The sequence below is a fragment of the Rhinatrema bivittatum genome, chromosome 3 (genome assembly GCF_901001135.1).
Source record: "Rhinatrema bivittatum chromosome 3, aRhiBiv1.1, whole genome shotgun sequence".
NCBI lineage: Eukaryota > Metazoa > Chordata > Amphibia > Gymnophiona > Rhinatrematidae > Rhinatrema > Rhinatrema bivittatum.
In genome coordinates, this window is record NC_042617.1 from 432,370,616 (window position 1) to 432,387,895 (window position 17,280).

The window sequence follows — 17,280 nt, forward strand, 5'->3', positions numbered from 1 at the left end:
TTGAAAAAACGTGCGCCAATTTGGACGCACATTTTTTGAGCTTTATATTGCATCAGCCTGAATGTGAGATTCAAGAGAGGACTGCACAAGTTCCTGAAGAAAAATTCCATAAACAGTTATTAGGTAGATTTGGGAAAGCCAATGCTTATTCCTGGGGGGTGAGACACAAGAAACAGATCAATTAGGGGATCTGTTGGGTACTTGCGACCTGGACTGGCCATTGTCAGGATGCTGGACTTGATGAACCTTGATCTGATCTAGCATGGCACTTGTGTTCATGCTTACTGCCTTTTGTTTACAGTGCAGGCACAGTCCTTATGTTTGCAGCTGTGGCAGGGAAGGGATCAGACATTCAATGGCAAAGGGGATAAATGAGATTGGAGGTCCGGGCAGAGGAGGGATTGTCTATCTGTGTAGCAGGCAGGAACTTTGCCACCATCCAGATTTTTGTCACCCTAGACACAGGCGTAGTAGGCCTGAACATAAATCCAAGACTGAATGTGTTATTAGTGTATATTTGTATGTTTATGTACACTGGGAACTAGGGGACAGCAAGAATACGATCACATGGAATATGTACGCATCCTGGATGGTTTTAAATGTTAGTTCAACCTGCCCCAGTAGTGTCTCGCTGACCAATCAGCATGAGCAGCCATCCAGTGCTCATGCTGACACATGAGAGAGAATTTTGACATTACACATACTGTAGTATAATGTCAGACCAGAAATACAGCCAGAGTATCCCTCTAATTTTTTTTAACCATAGACATAAAGTAGGTTTGATTGTAGGAAGCCCAAAATTCAAATCTGGGCAACATTAATTTTGCCTTTTGCAATTCAATAGAAGTCATTTAGGTAGAGGCAAAAAAAAGTGTTACACTCTTGTCTTTTTAGTGGAAGACTTTCTTTTACAATCACAAATGACATCTACTGAATCAGCAATGTAGTACAGAGTTCTAGTAGCCATACAGGCACTAAAGAAAACTATAATCTTTGTACCCTCTGATACCTTTTATTGAACCAACAAGAAATTGTCTTATCCTAAAAATACCTAATCAACATACAGTATTTCTTTTCCTGACGTAACACTGTACCTGTAGCAAATCACGAATTATGAAACTAATTTTCCTTTAGACTTGGTGGCAATTGCAGCACTCACACTGTAATCTGGCCAGCAGTTGCTACTTAAACAGATGTTGTAGCATAAGAACTATGGTGACCACATAGAATATCATATTACTGCCTAGTCACAAACACTAGTCATTTTCACTTGCATTATCAAAGAAAAAAAATATATTTTTACCCCTAAATCGTATTATAAAACCATGAGTATGTCACTTTCATATTGCTACAAAATCTACTGAATTTATGAGGAGAATTCAATCTAGGGACCATGGGACAATGATCTGAACCACCAAACTGAATATTTCCAACTTTAACATTTATTTTCTACCGTACAAAACATGTTTCTTATTAAGAAAGGAATGTAAAGACACAAATAAGAGAACAATGAAGAAAATTACTTATAAGACTAGGTTTTACAAGAGAAAACAAGAAAATTATATACACTGTATACATTTTAAATTTTAAAATTACATTCTGCCAGAAAAGCAACTCGAATGCTTTGTTTTAAAAGACAACTGTTTTAATCCATGGTCTGATTTACTGTCAATGTCATGCATTCCTCCAAAGCTGTACAAAACAGAAAGCAAACAACATTCTGGTTTCCTATGAATATGTTACCCAAAACATCTGTGTTATCTAAACAACTTCTGCAGTTTCATAAACATAAAAAAACATGGAAATATATCATTGTCCAAAACAAATCACTGAGTTAAGATAACGGAGCAATTGTGCATTACTAAAGTTATTTAGTGCTTCAACTGATAGTGGCTGAAAATTATCTGCATATTTTAATCACTTGGACTAGCTTCTAACAAATGGAAAACAGGGATCAAATCTTCAAACTGCCATTTTTTAGTTAAATATTTTAATTAAAGCCTTTCTTAGTACAAGAAACACAAAACATGCATAATACAAAACATTATATCACGATGACACATACAATTCTTTGAAAGGAATTGGAGCAACCGTGACTCATCCAACCATGTCGCCTTATATTTACAAAGAATGCATAACAAAAAAAAAACAAACTTGTACTAGAAATATACATAGCTACAGCCTTTATTAGATACCTGACAAAGCAGAGTTGCTTACTTGTCACAGGTGTTCTCCAAGGACAGCAGGATGTTAGTCCTCACACATGGGTATCATCATCACATGGAGCCCCAATGCGGGAAAACTTGTGTCAAAATTTTGAGAATTTTGACTAGGCACACTGAGCATTAGGGATGTGAATCGTTTTTTGACGATTTAAAACAATCATCAGATATATTTTAAATAGTCAAAAATTGTTAGAGCCGCGATACAATAGCAATTCCCCCGATTTATCGTCAAAAAATCGTAAATCGGGGGAGGGGGGGAAAACCGGCACACCAAAACAACTCTAAAACCCACCCCGACCCTTTAAAACAAATCCCCCACCCTCCCGAACCCCCCCCAAAATGTTTTAAATTACCTGGGTCCAGTGGGGGGGTCCAGGCGCCACTGGGGGCAAAGGTAGCGCCGGCGCCATTTTGAATATTGGCAATATGGCCCGAGTGCAGGAGGTAGCTCCCGGACCCCTGCTGGACTTTTGGCAAGTCTTGTGGGGGTCAGGAGGCCCCCCAAAGCTGGCCAAAAGTCCCTGGGGGTCCAGTGGGGGTCCGGGAGCAATCTCCTGCACTCGTGACCTCGGATGACAGGAACCAAAATGGCGCCGGCGCCATTTCTATTAACGCAGCCGTGGCCCGAGAGCGGGAGATCGTGCCGGGACCCCCCCCCCACTGGACCCCAGGTAATTTAAAACATTTTGGGGGGGTTCGGGAGGGTGGGGGATTTGTTTTAAAGGGTCAGGGTGGGTTTTAGGGTTGTTTTGGTGTGCCAGTTTTCCCGCCGATTTACGATTTGACGATTTTTTTAACAAAAAAAGCCATGACGATCAGATTTCCCTCCCCCCCAGCCAAAATCGATCGTTAAGACGATCGATCACACGATTCACATCCCTACTGAGCATGCCCTATACCACGCATCCATGCGGGGTCCCTCATCAGTCTCGTAACATAGAAATACGATTAAAATAAAAAATAGGAGAAATCCAACTCTGCGGGGTGGCGGGTGGGTTTTGTGAGGACTAACATCCTGCTGTCCTTGGAGAAGCCCTGTTACAGGTAAGCAACTCTGCGTTCTCCGAGGACAAGTAGCATGGTAGTCCCCACACAACGGTGAATTCCTAGCTACAGGCTGCTCCCCAACAAGTGCCCCAGGGATCTGTACTGGGACCACTGCTTTTTAACATAATTATAAATGACCTACAGATGGGAACAAGTAAGGTAATCAAATTGGCTAATGATACAAAATTATTGAAAGTTATTAAATCACAAGAGGATTGTGAGAAATTGCAAGAGGACCTTATGAGACTGGGCATCCAAATGACAGATGGCATTTAACGTGGACAAGTGCAAAATGATGCATGTAGGGAAGAACAACTCAAATTATAGCTACACAATGCAAAGTTCCACATTAAGAGTCACTACCCAGGAAAAGGATCTAGGCATCGCCATGGACATTATGTTGAAATCCTCTACTCAGGATGCAGCAACAGCCAAGAAAGCAAATAGAATGCTAGGGATTATTAGGAAAGGATTGGACAATAAAACAGAAAATATCATAATGCCTCTTAATCGTTCCATGCTGTGTAGTTCTGGTCACCACATCTCAAAAAAGATATAGTGGAATTAGAAAAGTTACAGAGAAGGGCACCCAAAATGATAAAAGGGATGGAATGATTCCCCTATGAGGAAAGGCTTAACAGGTTAGAGCTCTTCAGCTTGGAGAAGAGATTACTGAGAAGAGATTTGACATAGCTCTATAAAATAATGAGTAGAGTTGAACGGGTAAATGCGAATTGGTTGTTTACTCTTTCAAAAAATACAAAGTCTAGGGAAAATGAAGTTACTAAGTAATACATTTAAGATAAATAAGAGAAATATTATTTTTTACTCAATGCACAATTAAACTCTGGAATTCATTGCCGGAGGATGTAATACAAGCAGTTAGTGTAGTTGGGTTTAAAAAGGGACTGGATAAATTCTTGAAAGAAAAGTCCATGAATCATTAAGATGGACTTGTGGAAATCCACAGCTTATCTGTGGGGTATGGAGAATGAAATCTATCTACCTTTTGGGATCCTGCCAGGTACTTATGATCTGGATTGGCCACTTTTGGAAAACAGGATACTGGGCCTGATGGACCTTCGGTCTGACCCAGTAAGGCAAATCTTTTATATTCTTATTGTTGATTTAATTCAAAAGTTTTTATATCCCTAGAGCTAGAAACAAAACAGAGTTGTTTAGTTTAAGGCTTATTTCATCTTAATTCAGAATAAATGGGCAGCCACTGTGCCAGGGGGATGGGCATCACCTATAATGCCCTGGCCCAGAGCTGCCTTGGCATAAGGAGGCCTGGAATAACTGGAGTAAGGAGGCCTGGAGTTACTGGAGAAAGAATTTCCAAATAGGAAAGAAAGTAAGAAGTAAGGCTCATTATACTGCAGTCATCAGAGAACAATTGTAGGTATGCAATTACCTATTATCTAATGATAGACAGAAATAAGCCACATTGGTGGAAAAGGCACAAAATCGTGACCACACACAAGTAATGTTTTGATGAGTACTCTTGTAAGAGGGTCATTTACTAAACCACAATATTTTATCATGGAAGGGGCAAAATATCACAGGTGGGTGTTCCTGCAATATTTTGCCCCTCCTCAACAAAATATCAGGGCAGTGATCACATGTTGAGCTGAGCTGGCAACAACAACAAAAAAGTAAAACAAAAATTGAGAATTGTCAAATAAACCTAACTAGTGAGATTTAATGGGATTAAAATGCTAGACTAGAAATTGTTTCAGAACCGCCTAAGAAGGATAAAATTCTGTAAACAAGCTGTGGACAACAGTGGCAGTACCCATCTAGCAGGACATTCTCTTCCTCCAAAGGATGGAAATGAAACTGACGAGCAGCAAGTAAGGGGCTATGTGAGAAATCCCCATGCATGCTTCTATTTATTTATATATTTTTAAATATTTGTTGCCCGCCCTTCATAAGTTCAAGGCGGGGTACAAAAAAACATATACAGTTAAAAGATGAAAACACATTAAATAAAATAAAGTAGAAATGAAAACAAAAGTGGACAATAATGATAAGACAAGACATGTGATCTACTATGGCCTATTTTAGCTGCTTGTTATTGGAGAACTTCTTTAGTTTATCCGTGGTATAAGGCCTATGGGTATGAGACACAGAAGTCCAAAGATATTTTTAAAACATTATTAAAAATAACATAATGGAGGGCCAGGCCAGTGGCAAGTCCTGCAAATTGTCTTGCAGAGGAGTTTGGTTCTTCAGTTTCCAGGCCAGGACTCTGCTCGCCAGACTGTTGCTGGGGGCTGATGCAGAAGCAGAGTTCACCGCCCCCGTGGGGAGAGAAGTCTCTGCCGCTGCTAAATGGCAGCACATGAGTTAGACTCAGGGTCTCCGTTACACTCTGTGGGTGATAGCTGAGAACTGTTGTTGCAGTGCCTGGGCTAGCAAGGAGATTATAAAAAAAAAAGGGAAAGAAACCCCAACTGGTGGAGTATAAAGTCTCATGGTGCCATGCCCAAAAAGAAGTCCAGTTGAGGTGAAAACCCAAAGGAGCAGGGTAAGAAGTGCTGAGTAAGAAACAAACTGTCCAGGATAATCTTTTAAATGAAATGCAAAGCCAAGCTGCAAAAGTCATACATGCATCTGCCAGAGATTAAAAACAATTATTTTTTTCCATACTAGGGGCAAGAAATATCCTAAATGCCATATGCCAAAAGTACCATTAGCACTGGAGTTTTCTACATAGAAAGTACAGTGAGCTATTCCACTCAACCCACTCTCAAGACAAGACAACATAACATTATTCTATAGAACAAGCTTGGTTAATAACATTTACTCTTTCCTGTAACAGATATAACAGTCAACATTCAAACAAGCTTTCAATAACGAAGTAAAACTACTGCAACAAATCAAACCAAGAGAGAAGGGTACCATTCGTAGACACTTTCTACAAAGGTAGAAAGCTCTTTCAGCAAACAGAATGCATCTTTCTTAGCAAAGCTCTGATACATATTTTATTTGAACAAACACTGGTGTGCAGTTAGCATTAAGTTTTCAACTCTTACTGTTCTTTGATTCTATATGCAAAATATGTTGAGACTACATAGTAAAATTCTGAAATCTTGAACTTCCTTTACTTAAGTAGAACAGAAATGATAGTCTTTAATAAATGAACAGTATTATAACCCGAGCTCAAAATTTGGATTATGTTTAATTCCTACACCTATTATCCCAAAACTGGACTTTTTGAAGTTTTTAGTCAATATTTTAAACAGGGGTCTCAATTTACAAGTTGTCAGTAAGAGTGGGAAAAAACGCTATCACGTGGGATTGACAACAACAATGTACAAGAAATAATTTTAGTAGAATAAACTGGTCATTAGATCAGCAAGAACTGGGACATCACTCATTCTTTTGTCTTACATCAGCCAGCATAAAATAATCTGGTTTTGATTTTAAATAAGAGAAATACAATATACCAGCCACTAGCTGCCTTCAATAATCCTCGGTTTCATACACCCTGCGCCATCCCTTGACATGACCTCTTCAAGAAGCCATAAACCCCTCCAGTAACCACACTGTATCCCTACGCAAAAGCTGGGCTTTGATGTGACAGTTCCACTTGCCCAATGCTAGGTCTTCTACATCTCAATAAAGTAGTAACAGAAGATATAAAAACTGATACAAATGGGTTCACGTTCTTTGCAGCAGTGGCAAAACAAATTACAAACTAACCAACCAATCAATCATGGGGAGGCAGAACACTCTTCAACATAAGAGAGGGACACAGCAGGAGAGAAGATGCCTCTATGCCCTTGATAAAGAGATGCCCATGCCCTGCTTCTCACCAGGTAGTCTGGCCTACCAAGCCAATTGGCATCCTTTGAATCAGCCAACCGACTTGAGTTTCTAGCACCCTATCGACCTGCCCATTTTTGGCCCTGCACTTATCTCAGCCCTCACAAAATGTAGGGTGAGGATCCCCCTTACAGAGGCCACAAATCCGGGTCCCGCTGTGTTTGCCCACCTTACATGCTTTGCTTGTACAGCAGCTATTATGCACATTTTTTAATTCAGAAGACCATAAATGCCTAAGATTACGCAACAAAATGGAAGATTTTGATTGCACTTATAGAAGAAAATATTAAGAATTCAGTGCAACCGGGATAGAAATGAATGTCTATTACCCACTGCTAGTAATGCTAATTCCCAAAATTTCATGATTATAGCAAATCATTTCAAATGCTCAAAACAATTTAATACTACTAATAAAAATGTAAACAAACAAAGGCCTGGTGGCAAGCGCTGCACAATGCAACAAGGAAGACCTGTGGGTTTAATTCACAGGTCAGGCTTCTGCTCTCTTTGCCAGCCAGAGCTGGGGATGCTGAAAAGGCAGCATTCACAGCCCCTGGAAGAGAGGGAGTTCCAGGCATCGCTCAACAGTGATATCGAGTGGCCAGACTTGAAGTCCATGATAGTTTCTAGAGGGAGCCATGGTTGCAGTTTCTGGCTGAGGACTGTGATTAAGATAACTGGGCTGAAGTGGGAGGGGGAAAACCCCTGAGCAACTGTGAACCAAGGATCATGACATTTTAGTCCTGTAGAGACGGACTCTAAATGAGTTGGAGGCACAAAGGAGGAAGAGCAAAACAGGCCAAAAAAAAAAAGTAAATCTTAACCAGCTAAAACAATATCTTGTTCATAATTCTGTTATGTGCCAACTATCCCTAAAATGCTGCTGTTAAACATGAGCGATAAATCTAGACAGTCAGAATTTGTTCTTGTTATATTTTCTAAGATCAGTCTGAACCAGAGTTCTGTGTAGAAACAGCACATTAAGAAAGCTATCTAGAGACTAGATACCTACCTTCACAGCAATCTTGCCACATCCTTAGGTCCAGTTTGGGAATTTCTGCACAGCTCACATAACCATGTGGGAATTCAGCCACTTTGAAGACATCATGCTGCACCCTAGTTATATTGTCACTGTTGTCACACAAAATTCTGGAGAGGGATGTTTGCTTGATCTGTGTTAGCTGAGCTGCATTAAATACACCGGGATTTTCATACCAAAACCTATTGCCTCACAGAAAAAAGAAAAAAAAAACTATTAGTGGCAGATTTTATTTTAGAAAATGTTAATCTAATCAAAGACATGTGTCTAAGCTCTGAATCCTTGCTCTTTGCTCCAGATCTTAAAAGTATGCATATTATTGTGAGTGGAGGAAGATGTACATACCGTATTTTTCGCTCCATAAGACACACCTGACCATAAGACTCACCTAGGATTCAGAGCGGGAAAATTAAAAAAAAAAATGGTGTGCTAAACCGGCTCTGTTCCCGGGCGTCTGTGCGTCTTATGGAGCAAATTATGGTTTTTTTTGTCCCCATTCCCCATCCTAACCCTTTAAATTTAATTAACTACAACCCCCCACCCTCCTGACCCCCCCAAGACTTGCCAAAAGTCCCTGGTGGTCCAGTGGGGGTCCGGAGCAATCTCCTGCACTTGGACCGTCGACTGCCAGTATTCAAAATGGCGCTGATAGCCTTTGCCCTTACTATGTCACAGGGGCTATCAATGCCATTGGTCGGCCCCTGTCACATGGAGGGAGCACAAGATGGCGCCGGCCGTCTACTCTTAATGATGTTGGGCAAGTCACATCACCCTCCACTGACTCACGTTCAGATGATAAAGGCCTTACACAACAAGAAGAGATATTTGAAATATCTCATGTTAATACAGACCTGGCATCGTGCATTTAAATTAGCTCATTAGTATGCAAATGCATGATAATATTTTCATAAATACCCCAAACTATGTAAATTGAATAACACAGCTTGCTGAAAAATACACATACCACATAATTTTAACTGACCTTAGCTACAACTCATGAATTGTAGCTAACTTTCCCTGGGTGCATCAGGATAACAATGCATTTTTCAATGCACTTGGGTCCCTGTCTTAAAGGGCCAATGGCCCTGAGGAAGGCTCTCCCCTCCCACAAGAGTGTGGTAAAACCCCAAGTCCCACATCCCCTGTAGTTGAAAATGTAAAAAGTTCTATTTGAAGGAGGTCCTGCCCTCTCCCAACCCCTCCCTTTCAAAATGGCAACCATCAAGTGGGGAAAATACCATGGCTTAGTAAATGACTCCCTTAGGGCCAACGCAATAAAAAGTGCGGAAAGCGGGCGCTGAAAAGTCAGCGCCCGCTTTCCTAATGTGTGCATGGCACCCGAGTTTACTGGTGTCAGTCTTCATAATTCGGCGGTCTGCCGAGGTTTTTTTTTTTTTTTACTTAAGAAAAGAAGTACAGAAAAGCAGTTTTTTTCTGCTTTTCTGTACTTCTTTTACCTGCGCTCAGCTATTAACGCCTGCTCCAGGCAGGCGTTAATATCTGAGAGCAAAATGTGATTCTGAGACACACTTTTTTTTTGGCATGCAAAGAGAATGAGTAATAGCCTCATTCACATGAATTTGCATGTGATGAGCGCTATTGTATTCACTCCACATTAGGGGATGGATTAGCACCTATTTAATTTGCGTCGACAAGAATCATAGAGCTGCTACCTAAGAGGCTTGAGAGGAAGGAAGGCCAGATCCCTTCAAAACTAAACTAAAATTCAAGTTGAAGAACATTTCCACAGCAGAAGACTCGTGTTCTTGACTCCCTAGAAGAAAGCATCCCACCTGAGAGAGTACCAAGAGAGCTTCCCTGACTATGTCCCTTGCAGCAAACCTGAGCTAATCTCTGATCTCTGCAAAATTTGTGGGTTGTGTGTTCATCCCAGTCTCCTCTGGTAGAAGGACAAAACTGAAGGAATGGATCCCTCAAACAGAAATATGGTCTTCTCCGTAAAATGATCTTGCAGAGGCTCCAAATTCTAAATCAGGTCCGCTACATTGTCCTGTTTCATACCACTGAAGGCATGAAACTCTGACATTTAAGTATCCTCACTATGTAGCCTGGTTCTCGCAACAGAAAAGCTTGTAAAAGAAAATGGAAGGGATCTTTTAAGGTGGAAAGGGATGAAGGAGCATCTTTGCTTGCACTTCCAAAACTTGGTCCAGGAAATATCCAGGCTCCCAGTTGGAACACACATTGCAGTCTGGATGTCAGTCATGGTTGTACTGGGATATCCAAATACCAGGGCTTCTGTTCTGTTTTCCTTTTATTGGACAAAGGACTTGTTCATCTTGGAACTTTATCAGCCTGATCTGAAATCCACTCGCAGATGTTCCTTACCTGACCTCTTGTAGGGCACAGGCTGCTTCTGCCAGTTCTTATATTTAGGGTCTCAAGAGCATCAGCTCAAAACATGTCTGATTGCCATATGAGCTGTTACTACATCCTGTAGGGGACCTCCATCCCAGAACAAATGTGACTCGCTTAGCAGGGTACCTAAGGGTTCCTAGATTTTTGCAGCTTGTTCACATCAGCTAATGGCATTATGTTGACTATCAGGCTAGAGGCTGGAATTTCTGAAGCTCTAAGGCTGGCTCTGGCCCTCTACCTAGACCTGCTGATGCTCAACTAGGATTCCTGTTTTCATTTCAGTTGTCCCAGATCAAAACTCTCCTAATTTGCAAGGCATGCTACAGTGCAAAATAACCATGAAAGCTGCAAATCCATTCCCTACAGGACAGAACTATGAAAAGCCACTTTCCCAGGCTCTTTTTAACCTTCCAAGAGAAAAGAAAGTAGTCTTGTGACATTGAACTACTGGATTACAACCCTGAAAAGAGTGAGAACTGAGTAAGAAGCATGTGGGTCTGCACTCGATGTACTACATTCTAGCCCCTTGACCTGGAGCCTAGGACTTTCAGAACGGCCCATACTCTGGGCGGATATGGAAATGGAAATCTGGACAGGAGTAGGGCCTTCAGCCTTTGAAGTTCAAGGCCATAAGACCACTTTCTTCTTTGGATATGGAAGGGATTCCTTATACTCCAGAAACTGGGGAGGACTAATTACTATTTAAGATAATCATCAATCAGTCTAGAGAGACCACACATGCATAGTCCTTGTTGTGGCCTAATGGCTTTTCTGCTCTGACTTAGCCTGAATAGTCAAACATCTGACTAATGGAAGCATAATCCATCTCTACATAAGGAGGCCTTTCCTTCCCCTCGACTAGCAAGTACCTGAAGCCATGGTTAGCAGAAAGGCACAGACTGATAGCTGTCAGTAATAGGTCCAGGATAATGCATCTGAGAAATATGTGGTAGCAAACCCTGGAGGAGATAAGCAGGAATGCCCTGCGTATCCATGTGGGGAATTGCCTAAGAGTTATGCCATTTTGCATGGAACTTGAAGAATAGGAGAAATCACAGCCCTTTCTGGGAGATTTGAAATAGAAACTATGGCCTGACCTCTTTTCATGGAAGAGAAGGAGCCACAAAACTTGCAGCAGATGGAAGCAGCCTAATACTATCACCCCGAAGGCTTACACTTAAGGGCAACAGGAAACTCCCCCTGAGTGGAATTCAACCACCCAGAGCAGAAGACTCCCAAGAGTTACTCTGAAGGAGTACACAGCAGCCTGCACAAAGGAGGAGCCAACCCCAACAGAACCCATTATCTTGGACTACCTCCTCAAGGAAGGGAGAGAACTAGGGATGTGCCTTCATCCAGGATGAATTAGACAATTTCAACAAAATTGCCTAATTCGTCCTGGATCGGGAGCCCGAAATCTGAAGGAAAAATTTGTTTTGGATTTAAGGCACGATAATGAAAAATTGTCAGTGCTCACTAAACCGAAATTTGGGTTTCCTCGAATTTTAAAGGCCTGAACCGCAGGAAATACGAGATTTCCCGCAGAGGACCGAAAACGAAGCCCGAACCGATAGGTTCGGGCTTCGCACAGTCCTAGAGAGAGCTGCCTGAGCAGATTGCTTGTAGCCACTGAAATGGCCCCGACTAGGACTGATATGGGGGATTAGAGGGGGAAGAGGGTCTTCTGATAAAATTCAGAGGCTGGCTAGGCATGCTTGATTCATAAACTTTCAGGACTACTGCAAAGGATAGTAATCTCAGAGAGGGTAAAAACTGTGCAAAAAGGCAGAGACTGCAATAGTTATCACTTTGTAGAGGAACTCCTGAGAAGCACGGCTACAAACACTGTGGCCCTATCTTGAACTAGGTCCCAAGAAGCAAAAAGGTAGGCAATCTAGAAAAGCCGTTAGGAAAACAAAGGAGATAAATGCCAAGGTCTTTTTCAATTCTTTATTGAAGTGGAGATGTATCTAAAATATTACAGCCAGACTCTGGCCGAGTTTCGCTGTTCACACAACGGCTTCCTCAGGGGCTAAAAATAAATCATAAAGAACACTATCTTTAATAAAAATAAACCTCAGATGAAATAATTAATAAATAATTAAATTCTAATAGCTCTAAATATTAATAAAACATCATTGTTAAAATACTAAAAATTAAAAAATTGAGAATGGTGACATTTTAAATAAAACTATATTAAAAATCTTTACGGTTAAAATTTGCCTATATAAAAAAAATCTCAATTTACAGAGTTGATATTCTAATTTTTAGATATCAAAGATAGTTATATTTTGTAATACAATGTACCTTGAAATTTCTTGAAACATTTTTTTTACCTTAGATATGTATATTTTGTTAGGACTCAGGGTGGCTGAGCAAGCTATAGGCTTGTATATCAGAATTGTCTGTGCATACGTAATCCGCGATGGCACTGAATCTGTAAAAATGTACATTAAATTGTATATACATTGGTGTTAATGTGAATTTTCATTTATTTGCAAAATAATTTTTTTAATCAATAAAATTGTCTGTTTTGGTGAATAGCCTGACCTTATCTCTTTTAAAAGTGAATCATAATCTTGTAGACACGATTCTTCTATTGGCTCCTAAATTCAAAAACCGCATTGGTTATATAGTACAGCAAGAATCATGTTTCAAAAATCAGTAAATGGATCGATAACAAAATACTGATAGAGGTGTTTATTTCTTAGTAACCTAAGTGTGAGTTTATAAATTGAAGATAGCTCTGCTTGTACTCCCCAACTATAAAATGAATCCCCTTCCGACAGAAAATTTCTCAAGTTTAAGGAGCATAAGTAAAGCCTTCAGTGTTTCGTTCCATTTCTTTAATGCTGGAGTCTTAGCACACTGCGTTAATCACACATACTTTACATGTATCTCAATGCATTTGCTTTTTACTGTCGGAAGGGGATTAATTTTATAGTTGGGGAGTACAAGCATAGCTATCTTCAATTCACTCAATGGGTCACATTATTCATATAATTTCGGAGGAGGGAAAGCACCCGGAGAGCTTTGATTTCCATTTCCTGGTTTCCTGGTTCATTGGCAGCTACCCCGACGTCAGCGGGAGGGGCCGAGAGACGCAATAAGAGCAGCGCCCCAGAGGTACCTGAGTTGCAGCGATTTCGGAGGAGGGAAAGCACCCGGAGAGCTTTGATTTCCATTTCCTGGTTTCCTGGTTCATTGGCAGCTACCCCGACGTCAGCGGGAGGGGCCGAGAGACGCAATAAGAACAGCGTCCTCTTGGCGCGCCACTGTCGCCGGCGCGCGGCTTTGTTCGGCTTCGTTCGGCATTGGGAGGAGTTGGAGGTGAAGCCCTGCCGGAGTTTGCTGCCACAGAGGCAAGTAACATTTTAACATTGTTCCAAAGAACGAACAGCCTGTTGTAAAGTATAAGATTCCTTAAGATGCCGCCAAAACGAAAGGGGAGAATAAGGGTGTACCCTCTCTACCGCCTCCGTCACCAATTCAAGAGGAAATAGTCCGTTTTTTGTCAGCACCTGCAGTAATTCCAGTGACTAAGGATACCGCTGGCTCGAGTACTTTGGGAGGAGTATCCGAGTCTATGGAGGAGGCATCACTGAGCCCGAACTTGGATAAACCACCTATGTGTAGGGCAACAGAGGGTCCTATAACGGGCACACCTGAGGAACTCAATACCATTGAGTCACAATCCCATATCGAGAACATCATAAGAGGAACTGGAAATGAGACACAAGATCAAGTCTCAGATGGTGGTCATATAGAGACTCCTGAACGCCCTCCGGTGGTAACACTGGATCTGCTTTGGGACATTATGACTAAAATGTCTATAGATATAAAGAGGTTAGACAGGAAAGTGGATACAATGGCAGGGAAAGGTCAGCAGGATATAATGGACATCCGTGATACAGTAAAAAAATCTGAGGAAAGAATTACCTTATTAGAGGACAGGGAGAAAAAGAACTTGGAATTCCAAGGTTTGGTGGTAAAGGATAGAGATTCACTATCTAGAAGATTAGAAATTTTCGAGAATAATAGTAAACGATTAAATCTTCGTTTGCTCAATTTCCCTCGGGTGGTTGGGCAGACATTGATGGAAACGTTAAAGAAGTTTTGGATAGAAACAGTGAATTTTCTAGAAAATGAAATCCCAGTCATCAGTCATTGTTATTTTCTTCCTAAGAAAGATCCAAACTTAACAACAGAGGAAATGCCCTTCCAAGGCAACCTCACTAATTTCCTTGAAAGTACCAATAACTTAATAATAGATAGGGGAACTTTAGTAGTATCTTTTCTTAATTTAACTGATCTTAATAATGTTATGAAACAATACTTTGCTAAGTACCCTATCACGTTCTATGAAAGTTTGGTAAAAATCTTTCCAGATTTATCTATTACAACACAAGCAAGGAGGAGAGAATTTTTGTTATATAGACAAGAATTGATTACAATGGGATATACATTTACCCTGCGATATCCCTGCAAATGTGTGATTAAGAAACAACTAGACGTATATATCTTTTTTGTCCCTGATCACTCATGTAAAAATTATTTAAAATAAAATAAATGAAAATTCTCCACATAAGGTATAATCTAGATTTCTTCATTGTAGGCTAAATCAAACCCTATATTGGCTGATTTGAATCATATACAAGTTTGGACTGGTCTATGGCATCCATGATTGTCTGGCTCATGGCCTTTGTGAATATGCCCCAAAGCTTACAAGTAATAAAACTACAAGTGGCACATGAAGGATAAGAACAGAAAGATAATTCTTAGGTAAAAGTCTCTTATTATCCAAAACATTTGAAATTACCTGTCACCATTTCTTAGATGTTTAAACTGTGTGGCTAGAAGGCACATCAAAGTTTGCCCCAATCTGCTCCCAGGCACTAAATCCTCTACCATAAGAGCAGGGAATAAATCTATGTTGAGTGTTGAACCATATAATCTAGAACAAAACCAAAAGAAGAGTAATATTTACAAACTATAATGAATTTTATATCAACAAGGAATCCATAATAAACATTCATCCAATTCTGTTAAAAAAAAAAGAAAAAAGAAAAGAAAAGAAAAATATTGTTCATTCATTTTTGTAATACAACTGAAGCTTTAAAACTAAGGCATTTGTAACCTTCATAATGGCACAATATTTTAGAAGAAAACTATATGCCCTTATTGAGACAAAATATAATTATAATCCAAAAATTTATCGCAAATTGCGTTATGGTCGTTTTGGGCATATAGCAAGCCTAACACCTGGAGAAAAAAGTGTAGTTATTTCCATCGTTAAAACCGTGCGATAGCATGCGTTATGCTATTGCATGGTGCAATATTTCCCCTCATTTAACTAAATCACGCCCCTCCCAAAAATTTGTATTTGCACCATGCGTTACAATTCCTTTTGCATGTGTTATGGTGTTAATGCAGGTGAACGTTAACGTCATAACACATTTTGATGAATGACCCGGTATGTTACTGAGACTTCTGCCCATGACACAGCCTGAGCCTTAGTGGAACGAGCCCTGAACTGACTAGGTAACTGCTTCCCAGCATCAACAAATGCAGCCGTAACTACCTCCTTAATCCAGCAAGCTATGGTAGCCTGGGAGGCCAGCTCTCCCTGTCCAGCACCGCAGAGAAGGACAAGCAGGCAATCTGTCTTGCGCAAGGCTTAGTGACCTCCAGATACCTGACAATATGTCTCTTAACATACAAGGACTGCAACAGTCTTGACAGAGAGAGACATCTCTCTCTGTCAAGAGACGGCAGGGAGATGGACTAATGCAAGTCAGTGACCACCTTTGTTAAAAAAGAAGCTGTACCGTACCTGGAGTCACCTGGAGGAAGGCTCCCAGCAAGACAAGGCCTTCAGTTCAGAAAACCTATGCGCAGAACAAATTGCCACAAGAAAAATAAACTTTTCCAAGTCAATAACCGCAAGAACAGAATATGCAGCGGACTAAACGTAGGGCCCGCCAAGAACACCAAATTAAAAATCCATAAAGACACTGGAAACCGCAAAGGAGGACAAGGATATTTCACTTCTTAAAGGAATCAGGCCACATCAGGATGAGTTGACAGGGAACCTCCATTCACTTGACTCCTGAATAGGTGAAGGCCACTACTTGTACCTTTAAGCAATTGAGGGGCAAGCCTTTATTCAAGCTATCCTACAAAAATTCCAAAATGAACAGGATTTTGGCCAAACAAGGAAGAGCAACTTGATCTTCACATCAGGCCTCAAACACTTGCCAAACCCTAACATAGGCGAAGAAAGTGGATAACTTTCTAGCTCTTAGCAAGGTGGAAATCACTGCCGCAGAGTATCCATGTTTCAGCAAGTGAGCCCTTTTAAGGGCCATCTAGAAGACAAAATCAAGTTGGATCTTCGTGAAGAACTGGTCCCTGTCACAACAGGTTCCTGTGTGCCAGAAGTCGAAGAAGCAAGTCCACCAGGAGCTGCCGCAGATCCGCATACCACAGTGTCCAAGGCCAATCCGAAGCAACCGAGAGCACCATTCTTCTGTGGCATTTTTTTTTTTTTTTATAATCAACCTGCCAAACATGGACCATGGAGGAAAGATATATCAACTTGTCTTTGGCCACTTCTTCAACAGGGCATCGATCCCCAAAGACTTTGGATCTCTCCTGTGAATGAAGAATCGTGGAACTTTCGCATTTCGAAACGTTGCCAACAGGTCTAGGGACGGGAGACTCCAACAATCCAGAATCAGCTGAAATGCATCGTCCAAC

The 17,280-nt window shown here is 40.8% G+C and overlaps 1 protein-coding gene across 3 annotated transcripts in view; it reads right to left on the reverse strand.

The window, feature by feature from the left end:
- The window catches only part of PXDN (peroxidasin), a 275,495-nt gene that overhangs the window by 38,632 nt on the left and 219,583 nt on the right, over nt 1-17,280 (reverse strand). For 2 of the 3 annotated variants that reach the window (XM_029595788.1, XM_029595787.1), the window contains exons 18-19: nt 15,341-15,475; nt 8,116-8,324 (exon numbers count right to left, since the gene is read on the reverse strand). In XM_029595788.1, the coding sequence (XP_029451648.1) occupies nt 8,116-8,324; nt 15,341-15,475 (344 nt within the window). Of the gene's footprint in view, nt 1-8,115; nt 8,332-15,340; nt 15,476-17,280 lie in introns of those variants that run through there. The other variant, XM_029595789.1, reaches the window with a different exon arrangement.